This window comes from Lissotriton vulgaris, chromosome 1_1 (assembly GCF_964263255.1).
Source record: "Lissotriton vulgaris chromosome 1_1, aLisVul1.2, whole genome shotgun sequence".
NCBI classification, from domain to species: Eukaryota; Metazoa; Chordata; class Amphibia; order Caudata; family Salamandridae; genus Lissotriton; species Lissotriton vulgaris.
The window spans coordinates 1,695,337,116-1,695,355,375 of NC_141685.1; the positions used below are offsets into that span (position 1 = coordinate 1,695,337,116).

At 45.3% G+C, this 18,260-nt stretch overlaps 1 protein-coding gene across 1 annotated transcript in view; it reads left to right on the top strand.

The window, feature by feature from the left end:
• Nucleotides 1–18,260, top strand: part of TASOR2 (transcription activation suppressor family member 2) — a 911,282-nt gene that overhangs the window by 202,521 nt on the left and 690,501 nt on the right. The window contains exons 12-13 of the mRNA XM_086918936.1: nt 6,461–6,533; nt 6,614–6,706. Coding sequence (XP_086775062.1) covers nt 6,461–6,533; nt 6,614–6,706 — 166 coding nt within the window. The remainder of the gene's footprint in view (nt 1–6,460; nt 6,534–6,613; nt 6,707–18,260) is intronic.

Genomic DNA, 18,260 nt, shown 5'->3' on the forward strand with positions numbered 1-18,260 from the left:
GCATCTTTAAACCCCGGTGAAGACAGAATATGTGTACGCCCTCTCGGCTTTTTTTTATAGTCATTTAATTAAAACCCCCCCTCATAATCTTGGAAATAGAAATCCCCAGCCTAACCACTTTCTGGGGTTTGGGGTCCCTATTCGAAATAGATTCCAGGCATTAAGCTCCCTGGACCCAAATGACTGACTTGCCAGGACAGGGGATTGTGTTCCGGGCCAGCCCGTTACCGTCCAGGTGCCCGATGCCTGTGATTTGCCCCCTGACCCCGATTTAAATATGGTGGAGGTCCAACATATTGAAAGAGGTATTAGCCCTGGAGCACTAGTGAAGAGTATCAATGAGGTAGATGTAGCTGACACTATTCCTCTGAATAACCCCAGCGCTAATGTATCTATTGGCATCTCCATTGTCAGCTGGAATGTCGCTGGGCTAAAATCCAAACAGGACACTTTGGGTTGGAAGGATTTCATTAACACTCATGATATTTTGTGTTTCCAGGAAACATGATGTCGGGAGGAGGTACATTTTGAGGGGTTTGTAACGTTTAATCTACAGGCAGTTAGTTCTGGACCAGGGAGAGCTAAAGGAGGCCTTATAATCTTGGTGTCGATTTAACAAAAAAAGCAGGATTGTAAAATATTTAACTGTGGCACCACGTGCAGTTATTGTGGCTCCGCAATGATCATGGTCGAAACGTCCTCCTAATCAACTACTATAATAATATTTTTGTCGATAGTAGGACATCTGTTGTTAAAAATCTAGCTAGCACTATTGACGACTTAATTGACCAATGTAATGTTTCTTTTGACTTCATATGGTTAGGTGATTTTAATATTTCTTTATGTGAACTGACCTTTCAGAAAGCCTGTTGGGTTGTCAACAATGCTGGTGCTGTAGACCTCCACTTTAGGCACAATAGCTATGGAGAAATTTTTTATAAATTTATTAGCAATTATGATCTGGAAATCTTGGATTTTGCCAAAGATGTTAATGGGATGACCATCCCTACTTTTAAAAACTGGAGGACAAGCTCGGTGATAGACCATGTTATTGTGTCATCGAGTATTACCTCCTTTTGTGAAACTCCCAGGATTGAAGTTACTTCTTTGAGCGATCATAACTATATTGTCTTAGACTGCTCGCTATGAAGTGAGAGTCCTGTAGCTGTGGGCCATACCATCATCAACGTAGAACCCCACAGACCTAATGGTGTTAGAGTTAAATGGGTTGGGGATAGAGCAGATGAATCTATAGGCTATATCATTTCTGATTGTTTAACCAACATCACTCTAATCCTTGAAAATAATACTGGGTCTGAATGTATTTTAACCGCTTTTAAAAATATTAACATATTAATTGATGCTAGGTTTACTAGACCAATTAGAGATAAACGTAGTCATGGACAAGGTTGGTTCGACCACACCTGTACCAGGCTACTAACAGAGCTGAAGAAAGCTTTGGCCATAAAACCTAGGAACACTACTCTAATAATTAAACAAAGAGCAAAATATCAACTAGCATTAAACAAGAGGAAAAGATAATTACAGCAGCTAGCATGGGAATCACTTAACCAAGCTGCAGAGATACACAATAACACTCTATTCTGGGCTACGGTTAATTCCCTTTCCTCAGAGAGGATAACACCCCTGTATTGAGCTCTAATGTCCCTAGTGATTGCTGGGTAACGCATTTCTTCTAACATTTTTTGTTCAAAATTGTGGTCCAGCTACTATCCCATGTAATTGGCCTGTACTACTTTTAAATTTTACTGTGGCCGAGGTCGAGTTAGGAATTCGTGCAAGCAAGGGGGTAAGGCTCAGGGACCCGATGGGGTCCCTATAGATGTTTACAAAGCAGTCCCAGAGATCTGGAGCCCCCTCCTTGCTAATGTTTTTATTGCAGCTGTTTGCACTGAAGCTCCGACTACTTGGGGGGAATCGATTATTAACCCTATTTTTAAAAATGGTAACCGGTCTGAAGCAAAGAATTATCGCCTCATCTCCCTCCTTGACTCCTCTGTAAAGGTTATGAGCCGAGTTATGTTAGCCAGGCTCGAGGAGTGGGTTGAGGATAAGGTTATTCTGACGGAAAGTCAGTTTGGTTTTAGGAAAGGTAGGGGCACACTGGACCAATGTTTAAGTCTTGACCTCATAATAGGGAAATATGTTGAAGCTAAAGGTGGCGCATTATATTTATGCTTTGCTGATCTAAGCAGCGCCTTCGACATGGTTGATCATGGAATTTTATGGCCCATTTTGCTGCGGATGGGCGCCCCTGAGGGTATTATTTTCTTCCTTGCTAGGCTGCACCAAAAACTGCAAACTTGTGTGCGTTTTGGAACCAAGGGTGAATGTACCTCTAAATTTAGCGTACGACGCGGCATAAGACAAGGCTGTGTTCTAGCCCCGTTATTGTTTATTTTATTCATCAATTAAATTTTAAAAGGTGTTCAAGAAGATGCTCCCAGGCCAAAAGGTGTATCACTGCCGGTGTTATTATACGCTGATGACGCCGTGCTTCTTTCTAGGACCCCTTTGGGCCTGCAACGATTGATGGATAGATTTTCTCTGTTCATTCAGGACAGGAAACTACTCATTAATAAGGATAAGACGCATATTATGACCTGTGGGGCTAAAAATAAGAAACCTACTGCCTTTTTCATTGACGGTAACAAGGTGCAATCAGTTGATTCTTTCTGTTATCTTGGAATTACTTTTTCCCATGATAGGAAGTGGTCCAACGAATTTAATAACGTTAGTAATAAAATGGCGAAAAGTGCCCATGGTATCTTTAAATTCGCGGCAAAAATTAGGGATAGACAAACAAGAGACATGTTGCAAATATATCAAGCGAGATGCGCCACTATTGCATTATATGGCGCAGCTATTTGGGGTCATAGTAGTGACCATAAATTGCAGCTTGAGGATTTTTTTTTTTTTTAAACTTTTATGTTTGCCCCTATCTGCCGCCACTGTATTGACCCATCGGGAATTAGATATTAAATACTTGAATGATCTTTTAGCCTTAAGACCATTAATGTTATGGCGTTCTATATGGCTCCAGGACGAAAAAACCTTAAACAGATCTATAATTGAAGATTGTCTTTCACTGGACATGTATAGAAAAATTCCATGGATAAAATATGTCTCTGACTGTTATTCACAAATTTTTAATCTTGATGTTCTGGCCGATCCTAAGGCTGCGCTGACTATATCTAAAGCGGAACTGAAAGCAATATTTTTGGATAATATGGCAAAGAAGAGGGCACTTGCATGTCGGTCCATGCCGACTGTTTCATTTTTCAGTAGATACTCCCTCACTGAAGGCTTTCCACCGTACCTTGCACTGGTAACGAGGCAATCGCATAAGTTCGTCCTAACCAGACTTGGGTTCGGAATTGTACATGAGTTGGTGTCTTTGCCTAACATAAAGCAACATCCTAAAGGACCGTGCCAGTGTGATGGTATATCAAAACAGAGCACCCTGCACTTTTTACTTATATGTAAACTGTACCTGAACTATCTAATTTCGTACCTTAAGCCTTTATTTGTTAATTATGGGGTACGTACAGTGGACGAGGCAATGAGTCTTATTTTTAACATGAAATCTGCTGATATCTGTTTTTATACTCCCACGTTTTTAATCAAATCCATCAGTGTACGTAAAAGTATGATATTTTAGAGTATTGGTCTGTATTGTATTGAAATCCATTTTTAAAATGTAATGATTTATGTATTATTTACTTTTTACATGTGCTTTTATGGTCATTTCTTTTGTACCGAATAAAGCTTCATGAATTGAATTGAGAGCCAAATGTAGTGAGGGCATAAACGAATGCAAAGAAGGAAAGAAAGAAAAAAGAAAGGCAGAGAGGAACATTGCAAGGAGCGAAAGAAAAATTAAAAGAATAACCTAAAAATGGAAAGAAGAAGAAATACAAGAATCTTTCCTTGCAGGGAACAACTCCTGCGTACCTACAGTGAAAGGGTTTGGATTCAATGCTTTGCACGCTCATTGGCCTTCATACAGTTTAAAGTAGGGGATGTATGCATTTTTTTTGCTACTCCCTTTACTGAAAATGTATCCTCTTAATAGAGCAATAGTTATAGGAAGGAAATTCCATAATCTTCATCAATTTTAATCTATTTCTGTGTGTTATGGTAATTTGGAAATAGAGGTAGGACTGCACGATGTAAATAGTTATGGGAGAGGCACAACACATTTAATCTTTTAATTTATTTGCATTAGATCCAGATAGCACCCTATATAAAAGAATGTGCAAATATATTTTGAAACGAATGTCAGTTGTAGAATTTTTTTTCCCCCTGTGCAAAAGTTGCGAATTAAACAAAATGGTGGTCAAATCCGGCATCTAAAATGACAGCTTCCGTAATTGCAAGCAATTTTTGATTAGCTAATAGCATGCCAGTTTCAATGTTTTTTCATATTCAGGGACTGGTGTTTTCAACTCCTATAGGTTCGCCTTAGGACTCCCATGTGGTTCACATGATTTTGGGATTTCCTTTTCATAAATTCAAAAATCGCTAATCAGAATAGATTAGATCTGATGATTTAGGTGTTTTTCATTGTTTCATCAACAGTTTATTAAACAAAATTCAAGAAAACCTAAATATTCTAATGCCAGCTAGTGCCCATTATTAGCTGCACTTTCCGGAAATCAGCTTTTTCATGCTAACTACCTATACTCGGATACATATATAGATTTTTCCACTGAAAAAATAAAGTTTAAAAGTCAGTTATCATTGTGGATTAAATGCAACAAATTACACAAATTTGTCAGTTATGGATACCAGTGCACACAAAAAGTATTCTTAATAATTCTTTTTTTTAAATTTATTTTGGTAACGTTGACAAAGTGGTGGTTTGTGCAAGGTGGGTACCATGAATTAAGTTAAGTGCCTTCTGCTATTATCTATCCATCCTCCACTGTGCACAGCCCACCCAGGAGCCGCCCCCACAGGCAAGTGAGAGCTAATGGGAGATAATTATAGATAGTTTGAAGTTATATATACATATGTGTATGTGTGACTAGAAATAGATGTAATACGAAGACAAATTAAAATATATAGATGGGGAAGGCTAAAGGAAGATAGAAATTTAGGGAAAGAGTATTTTGTTCAAAATCATACATAATATAGAAACACAATGTTTTTTTAAAATATGTTTTGAAAAGTAATTCTTTGCAAAAGATATTTTGGAAAATGATGTTACTTACTAGATAAAGAAAACTAAAATATTGCCCCTGCCGGGAAGCTGTGCTTGCCCGAATATGAAGGACTACACAGTAAAAGGGACTGTTCAGCAATTGAAAGGCTAGCCCCATCATTGACATTTCGGCCAGCTGCTTGTCAGTCCTATAGATGAAATGCTGTGTATCTAAACTACCAATGAGTGGAAAATGGGCAATCTGCTTAGCCCCACCCTTGTCTTATTAAGCCCGTTGACAGATGAATCGATGTCTGGCATCTCGCTGCTTGGGGTGAATAGGAAGCAAGTGCAGGAGAGAGTGACTAGAGTATCAGTGGTTCCGCCCAAGCCTGCCTTTATGCATTCTTCACAGTTATATTCAACCCCATTTTCACCTTCAAAGTCAAATTCCCACCGTAGAGTGAGAATTTCAAGCCAGACCGAAGGAGAGGATCAATGAAATAAAACTTGCCCTGAAGCATTGAAATATTGGGACTTCTGACATAGCTTCCTTTAACTCCATTCCTTTGTAACCTTAAAATGACTTCAAACAAAAGCCCTATAATATGTACAGGAAGAACTTTATTGTAAAATCCTTGAAAATGTTATTCTGAGGACATTTCACTTCCTGGCTTATGCCTCTGAAAAAAACAGAAAGAGGGTACCAGAGTAAGGCATGATTCAGAGAAGGAATTGAGTCTGTGACCTAGAAGGAATACTTCCAGTTTCCCTCATAGGCCTTTGCACGCCTCCTTATGATGAATGCCTTTATTTTTGTAAAAAGTCTTCATCTCGACGATTTAGGTTGGCAACAAGTAGACTTGATTTTTAGAATGCGTTACTTTGTTAGAGTTCATTTCTACCTTTGCAGATTAATTTATTATTTACTGTCAATAATTTTTATTATTATCATTGAAATAAAAAAGTAGACTTCTTTGTTAATTTGGGGATTTATCTGTTGTTTGAGAGACTTACATGAGTTTAAGAACCATTGTGTTAACCATCGATACCAAGACCTATGTGGTTGAGGAGTCAGTGTCTGGCAAATGGTTAATATCGTCCTTTTCAAATGATCAAATTAACAAATGCAAAAGCTTTCAAGTGGTCAACATTCTGGCATGGCTTTGTCACCCCAGAATACACAGCCTTTTTTCACACCAGTCACTGTTTTTATATCTTTAATATAGTTTGAAAGAAAAAAACACCTGTAGCTGCAATGTTTTTTTCATTTTCTCTTTTTTTTCTTTTTAGGTCATCATCAAATCCCTAAGGGATCAGGGATCTCTGATTTTGATTACATCTGCAGTTTTGCAACCTAACCAAGGTGAAGCCTATGGCAAAAATAGAAGTGGTGTTGTAATATTTTGTGAACTTTAATAATGACCTGTTTTTCAATCTTTGCAGACCTGGGCACGGATGAACCTATACATCTCCACGCTTTGTTTCTTTTTCCTTCCTCAAGGATAACTTGTCTTACAACTGAATCCTCAACAAATGGTATGTGTTTGAAAATGTACTTTCTTTGTTGTGATTAACATCAGCATAAACAATAAGGAGTGCATTGTGAGAAACCAAATAGATGAATTCAGATTTTACTGTTTGTCTATACAGAGTCTGCTTTGCCAGTGAACTTTCCCAATTCACTGAAATCGTTTTTAAAGTTCAGTTTGGTCACTCACTCTCTGCCAGCTTAATCTGATAATTAGTTTTATGCGTTTCTTCACTTGTACCAGCGATAGCTAGGCTTGCCCTTTTCCTATACCCTGTCCATCCATAAATATGTGGATTCGAGAGTTGCCATTTTCTTCAGGGTGGTTTGCGAGAGCAGTTGCAATGGGCAACGGAGTTGGTGTCCATTAGGATGGAGAAGGCGCTTGCTTATATAAATGCAATCTGTTAGATAGATGTTCTGTTTATTTATTCAGAATAAAAAATATCAGAGATACTGTGGATGTTCATGTGACTTGGGAATAAATCATTCTTGTCCCACAAAATGATTGATGCCATTGTGTTTTCTGCTTACTTTTAACACAGTAAAGTTTTATGTTGCATGTTTTTCTCATACCCCATCTTTTTTCTGGTAAAGCATAAAGTGCAGGTTTGCTAAAACTACCTTTGTGATGCTGACTTACATATCATAAAATTGATGCAGAATGGGAGGTGTGACTAGCAACCATTCCATTCTAAAATGATTCAGTTTCAGAATACCCTTGAGTCCCATGATTTAAAAATCATGAATGAGGGGATACTTAAGGTTTTAATGGAGAATGATCTGATGTTGTTTCCTGCCTCTAGTCCTGCTAGGCACTCCTTTAACTTCCTCGCCCTCTGTTCGGCTCCAGCATAATGCAGACTCCACACACCTCCAACTGGCATGAATTTCCTTGGCTCTGAGCTACCTGAATGTATTATACAGTCCTTTCCCCTCTAAATCAGTTGCTCAACTCGATCTGCTCAGGCCTGTTCATTCTCTACACTTGCTCCTCAGCACAAACTTGCAACCGTCTTCAGCCGGCCCCCAGGCCCCCTCGCCCGCCCCTTTGCGTGGTCATGGTCACTATTATGGGAGCACGGCAGAAACAGGAGGTAAGGCAGATATCAGAGTCTGAGCGGCATCTTGTAGATCAAACCGATGCAGCCTGACTCCTCCACTGATCCATTTGGGCCAGGTGTGTGGCATGGCCAATTGTTTCAGGAAGTACTGGGGGGAGAATCTTTCCTCTGCCCCCTTGGACCTCATACAGAGAAAGGGTCACAGATCTGAAGTGCGTAGCTCTGTATTGTCATACGGAGTTTCAGTGGAGAATAGATGCTGGACATTAAGTGGTCTAGCCGACCAGGACCACCAACACGGAAGGCCACCTGGACGCAGCAGAATTCTCGCCAAAGCAGGTGGAGAGAACAGATTCTGCCCATGTTGATGCCCCAGTGGTCTCAAACACAGTTGAACAGATTCTTTTGGATCTCCGTCAGGAAATGCAGAAGGGAATTGCAATATCTGAATCAAATCCAAAGGGAATTCGGGAGGTTTGTCACGCCTTGGAGGCAAAGCTGGATGATGTCTGTGAGAGGACTGAGGCGCTTGAAGCGAATGTGCAGAGGATCGATCAAGAGGTAAATAGAAATTCCATTGAATTGAAGACACTTCAGTTATGGAACCAGTGGAGTTTCCCCACAGGAGGGCAAAGAGTGGGGAGCATAAGGGAAGAAAATTGGAGAAAAAAAAATGGAAAAAAAAATGTATTTATATCTCCTCATAGCCATCTGTTATTTTAAGACTCCTTTTTTATCAGTTTTTTTTTCAGTAAAAGAACCAGCAGTATAAACTATGAGTGGGTAGAGATTAGGCAAAATGGGTAAAGGGGTTAAGGAGACAAGGATATTGACATAGAACGTCAACAGTCTTCAGTCTAGAAGGAGACTATGGTTTATTAGTCGGTATTTGCCAGAAAGGCTGGTCCATATTATAATTCTACAGAAGACACTGGAACAAAGCCCCCGGATATCTGTCAGGTCTGCTTACCAGATACGAACCACGCAGATCACTAAGATCTAGCGATACGGGCACCCTTGTGACCCACCGCTACAGGAGAGAAAAAATGGGAGGCCGGTCCTTCAGAGTGACGGCAGCCACAGCATGGAACAAACTTCCAATCCATCTCCGCCTAGAGCCTTCAGAAAATATTTTCCGACGAAAACTCAAAACTTTTCTTTTTTCCTTATAGCCCACCACTGCCCTTTTTTGCCTCGCTCTGTCCACTCCCCCCCTTATGAGTTTATGCCTCTCTTTTTTAGCGCGGGGACACGCCGAGATGGCGTATTTTTCCATGCGCTCTACAAATGTCATTATTATTATTATTATTATTATTACTTGATCGGAGTGTGAGGGCCTCTTTCATGGTCAAGCATGGGTTCTTCTGGTGGTCTGTTCTAAACAAACCCTGTTTACCAAGAGTGTAGCACGCATTATCAGGAGTAATATTCGTATAAAAGTTGTGGATTTTAAAAACTGATTACTCGGGAAGATGGGTCAAAGGCAAGTTGCCTCTATCTAGGACAGTGTAAATTTATATTCACAAGCTTTTATGGCCCAAACTGTGATGATACTTCTCCCTTTGGCGACTTAGTTAAAAACCTTTTGTATTTTCCAGCCCGATTAGTAATAGGGGGTGATTTCAATGTTGGTCTCGATGTAGCACTACGTAGATCGTCAAAGAGGCGGGCAGCTGGGCTCCCAGAGTAACAATGATCTTGAGGAACTTCATGCCTGATTTTAACAGATATTGGAGCTCCACTAGGCCTGAAAACCTTTTGGCAGATAGGTTGTTGCTGAATAATGTCAAGGAGGTAGAGTATATATTTGTCCATTATCCTGATCATTCTGCAACCCTATTAGGAATAGGTTTACCTGACATGGAAACCAATCCCAGTTGGACCATGAGCAGGGTATTCCTTCCAAACTAGGTTGCATTGGATGCATTATGGAGGAGAGCAGATGTTATTTTAGTGTTAATCTGAGGTCGCATCTTTGATAATAGTATGGGACTCCTATGAGGCAGTAGCCCGAGGAATTCTTTGCAAACAGGGGTTTATTAAAATCAGGAAGTTGCATGAGGAGGATAGGAAGTTTAAGGAAGAGATCAGGGTGTTGAAAAGAAAGCTTCTGGTGCCCACCTCAGAAGAGAGAATGGAGTCCGTGAAGAGGATGTTGTCTGGGAAACCTGAAGCCTTTATCCAGGCTATTGAGAATAGGATCAGAGCAAAGTGACACCCCAGTAAGCTAGCCCGTTTTGAGTATGATGAGAGGAGTGGCAAACTTTTAGCCTGGAAGGCATGAGTGTACAGAGGGTGTAATTTTATAGTGTCTGATAGTATATGAGGAAGATAAATAGTCAGAAGATATGGATAGATTAATGAGAGTTTCCTCAAATGTTGCAAGGATCTATATTCCGGAGTAAGTGGTTTCAGGAAATCAGATGTGAGATAGTGGTTAGCTGGGAAACTGCTTCCAGGTTAGTTGAAGGTAGAACAACATGACCCCCTGAAAGATATTACTGAGGAAGAACTCAGCTCACTAATTAATAGAACTTACAGTGGTAAGGCAGCAGGCCAGGATGCTCTTCCAAGTAAATTTTAGAAGGCTATGAAAGAGTTCCAATATGGAAGGATTTGGTTAGTGCGTTGTTGGCAGGTGGTTTAGCAATCTTCCATCCTTGAACAAAGCGGTAATAACCTTGCTCTTGAAACCCAATAAAAATCCTTAGAATATCGTTTTGTATAGGCCTATTTCTTTATTAAATTATGATTATAAGGTCTTTGCTCTAATTTTGGCTTGGAGACTCTATAGTGATGAGTAGCGTAGTGCACCCGGACCAAAAGTGATATGTGCCTGGTAAGTAGTTGTACAATATATCTGAAAGAGACACGTTAGTGATAGATTCCTTACCTTAGAATATCCCCAGGCGTCAGACTAGATCCGGAAATTTTTGCTTAGCAGTACCCGTAGGCGTCGTCTGCGGCTCCGCGTCCGTCATCGGCTTCGTGGGGGCCGTGATGACGTCAACGGAGTACTTAGACGCCGCCTCCGCGTGCTGACGTCAGTTCTTCTTTTTTCCGCGCCAGCAAGCGCAGATCTGGAAAAAGCAGTACTTTAGTCACTTTTTGACTAGACTTTTTGATCCCTTTTGATCATTTTTCTTGAGACTTGCGACTCCGGACGGTGCCGATAGGGATGCCAGGTTTCAAGCCTTGTGAGGATTACGACCGACTGATGTCGGTCATCGACCCTCACCGTCGGTGTCTCCACTGTCTCGGCGTCGACCACGACGACAAGACCTGCCCCGACAGCCGGGCCCTGACTTCAAAAGCTAGGCGGGAGCGGTCCCGCAAGCGACTCGAACTCCGGCAGTCGACCCTGCGCCGCGAGGGGTCCTGGTCCCACCGGAGGTCGAGGGACAGGTCGCGGGGTAGGAGCCATCCCAGCTCTGAGAGTAGACATCACTCCTCCTGGCCGAAGTCGTCGTCAGGTAAGCACAAGAAGTCACAGAGACGTCATCGCTCTTCTGACTCCCCCCGACGCTCACGCGTCGCGGCCGGGGGTTCGGGTGACACCGCCAACGCGGCTCCGTCGGAGTCGCGGGCATCGCGGCCTGCTCCACACCCTCCGGTCCCTGGGCAGAACGCGAAGCCGTGGGAGATCGAGCGTTTCCTCATGGCCATGAGGTCCCTCTCTTCCCCGACTGGCTCCGCGGCGCCTTCAGGCCCAGATGACCCGTCTAGGGTCCCAAGCGGGTCGGGGCTTCGGCCCCGACGCCGCCGGCGCCTTTGGGCCCGGCGCCGTAGGGCCCCACTGGATCCGCTTCGGGATCCGGGTCGTCGCCGGTTGACCTAACGACCTCACTGGTGCAGGTCCCTCAGGTTTCACCTCCGGTGCCGTCCTCGGGCGGCGCCGTCCCCGATGCCTCCCTCGCTCCGGTTCCGGCATAGGAACGGCGCCGCTGGACGCCGGTTTCGACGCTGCTTGGGGAGTTTACCTTCTATGAACCGGCCCCATCGTTTGACAACCCTGATTATCAGGGGATGGTTAATGAGGAGTATTGGGAGGGGTCTGAGGACCCTCTGACCTGAGAGTGTCAGTCACAAGAGGACTGGACAGGTCGACTTGGGGACCAGTGGTCTGGACACATCACCAGCTACTGGCGTTGTCTCTCCTCCTACCGTGGCTACAGAGGAGGGGGCAACCTACAGTGTGGTGTTGATGAGGGCGGCCAAGGCTTTGGGCCTTGAGCTTCCCGTCGCGGCCGTGAGGACTAACCTCCTCACTGAGGTCCTTAAACCGCAGTCAAGCTCGGCTGAGCCTCTGCTGCCGTTTAATGAGGCCTTGACTGACGTTCTTTTGGCACTTAGTCCAGGCCCGCTACGGGTTCGCCCGTAGATAGGAACGTGGCCAGACGCCTCCGCCCGGCCCCGGGCGACCCATGTTTCCTGTCCACCCACCCCACCCCAGAGAGTCTGGTCATCCAGGCTTCCAATTCCCAGACCGCATTCCATTCGGCTCCGCCGGACAGGGAATCCAAGAGTGTAGGAGCAGTACGGCAAGAAGGTATTCTCATCCCCTAGTCTGGGACTGCGGTCTTCCAACACCGCATGCCTCTTGGGCCGCTACACCCACTCTCTGTGGGACACGGTCCCGGAATTGCTGCCAGAGTGTCCGTTGGAGGTACGGGCCAAACTCGGCCAAGTCCTTGTAGAAGGCCGGGATGCAGCAAAATATTCTATCCGGTGTGGGCTGGTTACCACCGACTCACTAGGCAGAGCGATGGCAAGGACGGTGGCGATTCGTCGCCACGCCTGGTTGAGGTCCGCCAACTTTTCGGCCGATGTCCAAAATACACTGATGGACATGCCGTTTGATGGCCGTCGCCTCTTTGGCGACAAGGCAGACCATGCGCTTGAGCGCTTTAAGGACTCCAGGGCTTCGGCAAAGTCCTTGGGCCTCTCGGCCCGTGCCAGCAAATGGGTGCCTTTTGCTCCTTTCGTGGCTAAGGAAGGGGTGCCCCCACACGTGCTGCCAGCCACGCACCGCAGACTAACATCCAACGCGGTGGCGGCTGTGGAAATCGCCGTGGAGGCGGTCGGGGACAGCGGCGAGGCCAGTCCACACCCTCCCCCGCAGCATCCGTCTCTAAACCCTTCTAGTCCGTGCCTTTCGGCCCATGTGACGCCAGTGGGGGGCAGGGTTCGCCATCACCACTCCCACTGGTGCACTGTTACATCGGACAGGTGGGTGCTGCAAATCGTCCGAAGGGGCTACTCCCTCCCCTTCGAGACGACCCCTCAAGCCATGCCACCGCAACACCACCGCGTATCGGGGGATCATTTGCGGCTTCTGCAGGAGGAAGTTTCGGCCCTCTTGGCCAAGGGGGCCATCGAGCGCGTTCCTGGGCCAGAAGTAGGGTGTGTTTGCTATTCCCACTACTTTCTGGTACCCAAGAAGGGCAATGGGGGCTACGCCCTATCTTGGACCTACGGAACGTCAACGGCTTCCTCCGGAAGGAGAAGTTCAAAATGCTGACTCTGACTCAGGTCTTAGCTGCCCTGGACCCAGGAGACTGGATGGTAGCGTTGGACTTGCAGGACGCTTATTTCCACATCCCCGTCCTGCCGGCCCACCGGCGCTACCTGCGGTTCACGGTAGGCCACGAGCACTTTCAGTTTACCGTGCTCCCCTTCTGCCTTACCAGCGCCCCACGGGTGTTCACGAAAGTGATGGCGGTGGTCGCAGCTCATCTGTGCAGGTTAGGGGTTTCAGTCTTCCCCTACCTTGACGACTGGTTGTTGAAGGCGGGCTTGCCCCAGACAGTCGTCAGCCACCTCCAGATGACGGCAGACCTCTTGCACCGGCTGGGGTTCTCCATCAATGTCACACCTATGCCCCTCTCAGAAGCTCCTTTTCATCGGAGCCGTTCTCGACTCGGCGCAGTTTCGGGTTTACCCACCCGAACAGCGGGTTCTGGATATACAGGCTCTGATTCCGATCTTTCAGCCTTTATCCCGAGTCTCGGTCAGGTTGACGCTGCGGCTTCTGGGGCTGATGGCTTCCTGCATCCTTCTGGTGCATCACGCCCGTTGGCGGATGCGGGCTCTGCAGTGGAACCTGAAGTTTGTGGGCCCAGCATCAGGGCAACCTGTCCGACAATGTCCTGATCTCGGAGGGGCACTGCGAGACAGCTGCAGTGGTGGCTCACGGACCGCGATTGGGTCAGTGGCAGATCCCTCTCCCTTCCCCAACCGTAGCACGTAGTTGTGACGGACGCGTCCCTCCAGGGCTGGGGAGGCCACATGGGAGAGGCGGAGATCAGAGGCCTCTGGTCTCCGGCGGAGTCCCGGCTCCATATCAACCTTTTGGAGCTGCGGGAGATTCGTCTAGCACTGAAGGCATTCCTCTCCTCTGTGGAGTGTAGTGCAGGTGTTCACGGACAACACCACCGCCATGTGGTACTGCCAGAAACAGGGCGGGGTGGGGTCGTGGACCCTCTGCCAGGAGGCTCTGCGCCTTTGGCAGTGGCTGGAACATCAGGGTGTGACCCTGGTGGTTCAACACCTGGCAGGTTCTCTGAACGCCAGGGCGGACGAACTCAGCCGCCGGTGCCTGATGGATCACGAATGGCGTCTGAACTCGGACGTGGCGCAAGGCCTCTTTCAACAGTGGGGAGAGCCTTGGTTAGATCTATTCGCCACCGAAGAGAACGCGCAATGACATCAGTTCTGCACTTTGGAATTTCCAAGGCGGCACTCGCTCGGAGACACTTTTCGTAGCGAGTGGAGTTCCGGTCTGTTGTACGCCTTTCCGCCTATACCACTTCTGCCCAGAGTGCTGAAGAAGATCAAGCGCGACCGGGCACAAGTCATCCTTGTGGCTCCTTGTGGTTGCCATCACCTCTGCCAGGAGAGTGAGTGAGCTCCAGGCTCTATCCTCTAAACCTCCTTTCCTTTCTGTCCATCCGGACAAGGTTGTGTTACGAACAAAACCCTCTTTCCTGCCCAAGGTAGTCACAGCCTTCCACATCGGGCAGTCTACCACCTTGCCCATCTTCTTTCCGCCTCCGCATCCCTCAAAGGAGGAAGAGCGGCTCGTCCGTCTGGACCCAAAACGTGCGCTTTCATTCTATTTGGATCGCACACGTCAGTTCCGGGTGGATGACCAACTCTTTGTTGGTTACGTGGGCGCTAAGAAAGGACAGGCGGTGCACAAACGGACCATCTCTCGGTGGATCGTGTTGTGCATCCAAGCGTGCTACTCCTTGGCTAAAAAGGAACCTCCTGTTGGGCTGAGGGCCCATCCCACTTGGTCCACGGCGAGTACTACTGCCCTGGGCAGAGGAGTCCCCTTGCAGGACATATGTCAGGCAGCTACGTGGGCCTCGCTGCACACGTTCGCAAGACACTACTGCCTGGACAGCCAAGTCCGGAGGGATGGCTTCTTTGCCCGTTCCTCCAGGACTTTCTGGTGTGATTATTGGTTCGCAGACCCACCACCGGGATTGGTATTGCTGGAGTATCTATTCTAAGGTAAGGAATCTATCACTAACATGTCTCTTTCAGATGCACAAGTTACTACTTGTGTAACGATATATCTGTAAGAGACATTAGTTAGTGATAGATTCCGTACCGACCCACCCATCCTCCCCGTTTTGCGAACAGATATCTTGGGTTACGGTCATCCCCTTCCAGGGCCCTAGTTTCAATGGCACCAGTGTTGGTTTTTAGCATGGCTCTGCGTTTCTGGCGCGGAAAAGCTGTGTCTAAGAACTGACGTCCGCACGCGGAGGCGGCGTCTAAGTACTCCGACGACGTCATCACGGCGCCGGCGACGGACGCGGAGCCGCAGATGACGCCTACCGACGCGCAAGGGTACTGCTACGCAAAAATATCCGGATCCAGGCTGATGCCTGGGGATATTCTAAGGTAAGGAATCTATCACTAACTAATGTCTCTTACAGATATATTGTTACACAAGTAGTAACTTGTGCTACTCAATTGATTTTGTCAGTTGACAGGGCAACTGCAAACATAGATCCACTGGCTATAGCAACTATTGACGCAGCCAAGGTGTTCAACAGGCTATGCTGGGTGAACCTGTGGAAGGTTTTTGAGATTTTTGACCAGGCTCTATATCAGCTCAGATTTTGATCAACAGGATCCTGGGAAGGTGAATTAACATTTTGAGGGGATAACTTCAGTGTTGTTCTCTCTTCCAGTTACTTTTTGATTTTTATAAAGAGCCCCTGGTGCAGGCCTTCAGGGCTGATGTTGAGATAGTGACTTTAGAGTCCCAGAACCACAAGATTAAGCTTGGTCTCTATGCAGACAATATCATCCTGTATATAAAGGACCCCCTTAAAATGGTGGGATGCATAAGGAGAAGACAGAGGTAATGGCATGGAATTAGGACAACACAGAGGTGAATTATAAAACCAAGATTTTGTATTTGGGAATTAAGTTAGATAGGGTGCCGAAGTATAACTTAAATCGAGTGAGGAAGGAAATTGAGGAACTTTTAGCAATGTGGGGGTACCTTCCTTTAGCACTTTATGGTAGGACACATTTGGTCAAGATGGCACATTTTCCCAAGCTAACCTATTTGATTGATAACATCTCTCTTTTGTTCCTCAAGGACTGCTTAGCTAAGATACAAGAGAGATTAGGGGGTTTCACCTGGGCCTCAATGACTTCTAGACAAAGTTGGACGAAACTAAGAAGAAAGTTTGCCCCATTTGGAATTCGCCAGGTACACTCCCATTGTTGGAGAAGAAATTGAGCCTTTCATTGATTATGGCTGGTATCAGTTGTTGGGGAAATTGCATGCAATTTCTGCAGTAACGTCGTAGGACGTTCTGTGGGAGGAGACCAAGGGTACTATTTCTTGGCAGAATACCTACATTTAGCCTCCTAGAGGTCAGGGCAAAGTTGGGAAAGCAGGGTAAGCTGGTAATTCGAGGAGAAGCTTCAAGACTCCAAGCCATTAAAGAAAGAAGTATCTGTATGTTATTGGGAATTACTAAAAACAGATGATGAGAAAAGTAAGGCCCATGTCCATCTATGGGGCCGATATCTGCCATTAAAGGAACAACCAAATATCTGGCAGATCTCTATAGGGCTTCTTTACTCCACAGTTTAATCTACATCCCTCAGGAAAAATAATTTATTTACTCTCCATAAAATATGTATCTAATATACACGTTTGTAGTTTGCCCTAGGCTGCACAGATTTTGGAAAGGTGTAAGCATAGTGATGTCTGAGATCATTGTTATGCACATCATTGTAAGCCCCCTCCTGGTTATGTAGGGAATTGACGCCGAGCTTTGTGTATATCTTACGGACAATAAAGCCTTCTCTTTTACCTGATCTTGCTGGCAAGCAGGGAGATTTGTACGAACTGGCTGAAGGTTACCCTGGCCGTTTTGAATGAATGGATGAAAGCTGTGGACAGAGTATGCAAATTAAACATTGAATACAAAAAAAAGCAGGGGATTGGAGGCTCTGGTCGGACTGCACCACAAGGCGAGAAAGCAGTGTCAAATCATTTCATTCTAGTGATTTTGTCAAATTTGCCGACAAGAGGTTACATTAGGAGGTTCTCCTTACTACTCCAAGTCAGCAGCAAGTACGCCAGATGGTCAGTGCACACCATTCAGGTGACGCGAACTGAGTTTGATGGCATACAAGGACAAAAAAGAAGACTCACTTCTAACCAATGCACAGAGAAAAATTCAAGCTTCTGAAAATGAACACAGCGTTCCTTGTACGATCATATCCTTACACAGAGTAAACAACTTGCTAGCGCTTAGTCTGAACCATATTTACAAATGCTCAAGAACAGATAAGTCATACTAACTAATCCACAGTTCATTCCAAAAGTATTACCACATTTCTTTCTTCGAACAACCAAAAATACAGACACAAAAGGCACAACGTACGATAGAGGTAAGGAAATTGGTATTGGATTATCTGCAAGAAACACAGGAAAGTAGAAGTTCACTGGTCATAGGGGCTTCTATCCCAAGCTGTACAGTACAAACCATCCAAACCTGTTACAGATTAGCAGGTAAAATGCTGGATTTCAATTCAAGTGCACATTCTACCAGGAAAAAGAGAGACTCATTGGCCTTTATAGCAAATGTCTATAAATGACATGTGCATGGCTGGCGCATGGTCCTCTATCCATACCTTCACAAAAATGACTGCGTGGGTGTCCATGTTATTAGAGAGACACAAGTTGAACAGAAGGTACTGAGACACCTTTTTACAACCACACCTCTTCTTCAGCTTGGCCTCCCATAATAAAGTAATACCAATATATGATCTATGAACAAAATGTGAATCCAGAAAAATTCACTCTGCAAAAAATAAAGATTGCTTACCTGTAACAATGCTTTGCAGCTTGAAGACTTTTCTGGATTAATATGCAACTCTTGTAGGAAAGTGCCCTTTTTTGCATGGTTGCCCCGCCTTTTTGCCAAACTTTTAATGTATTTTACTGAGTGTGCCC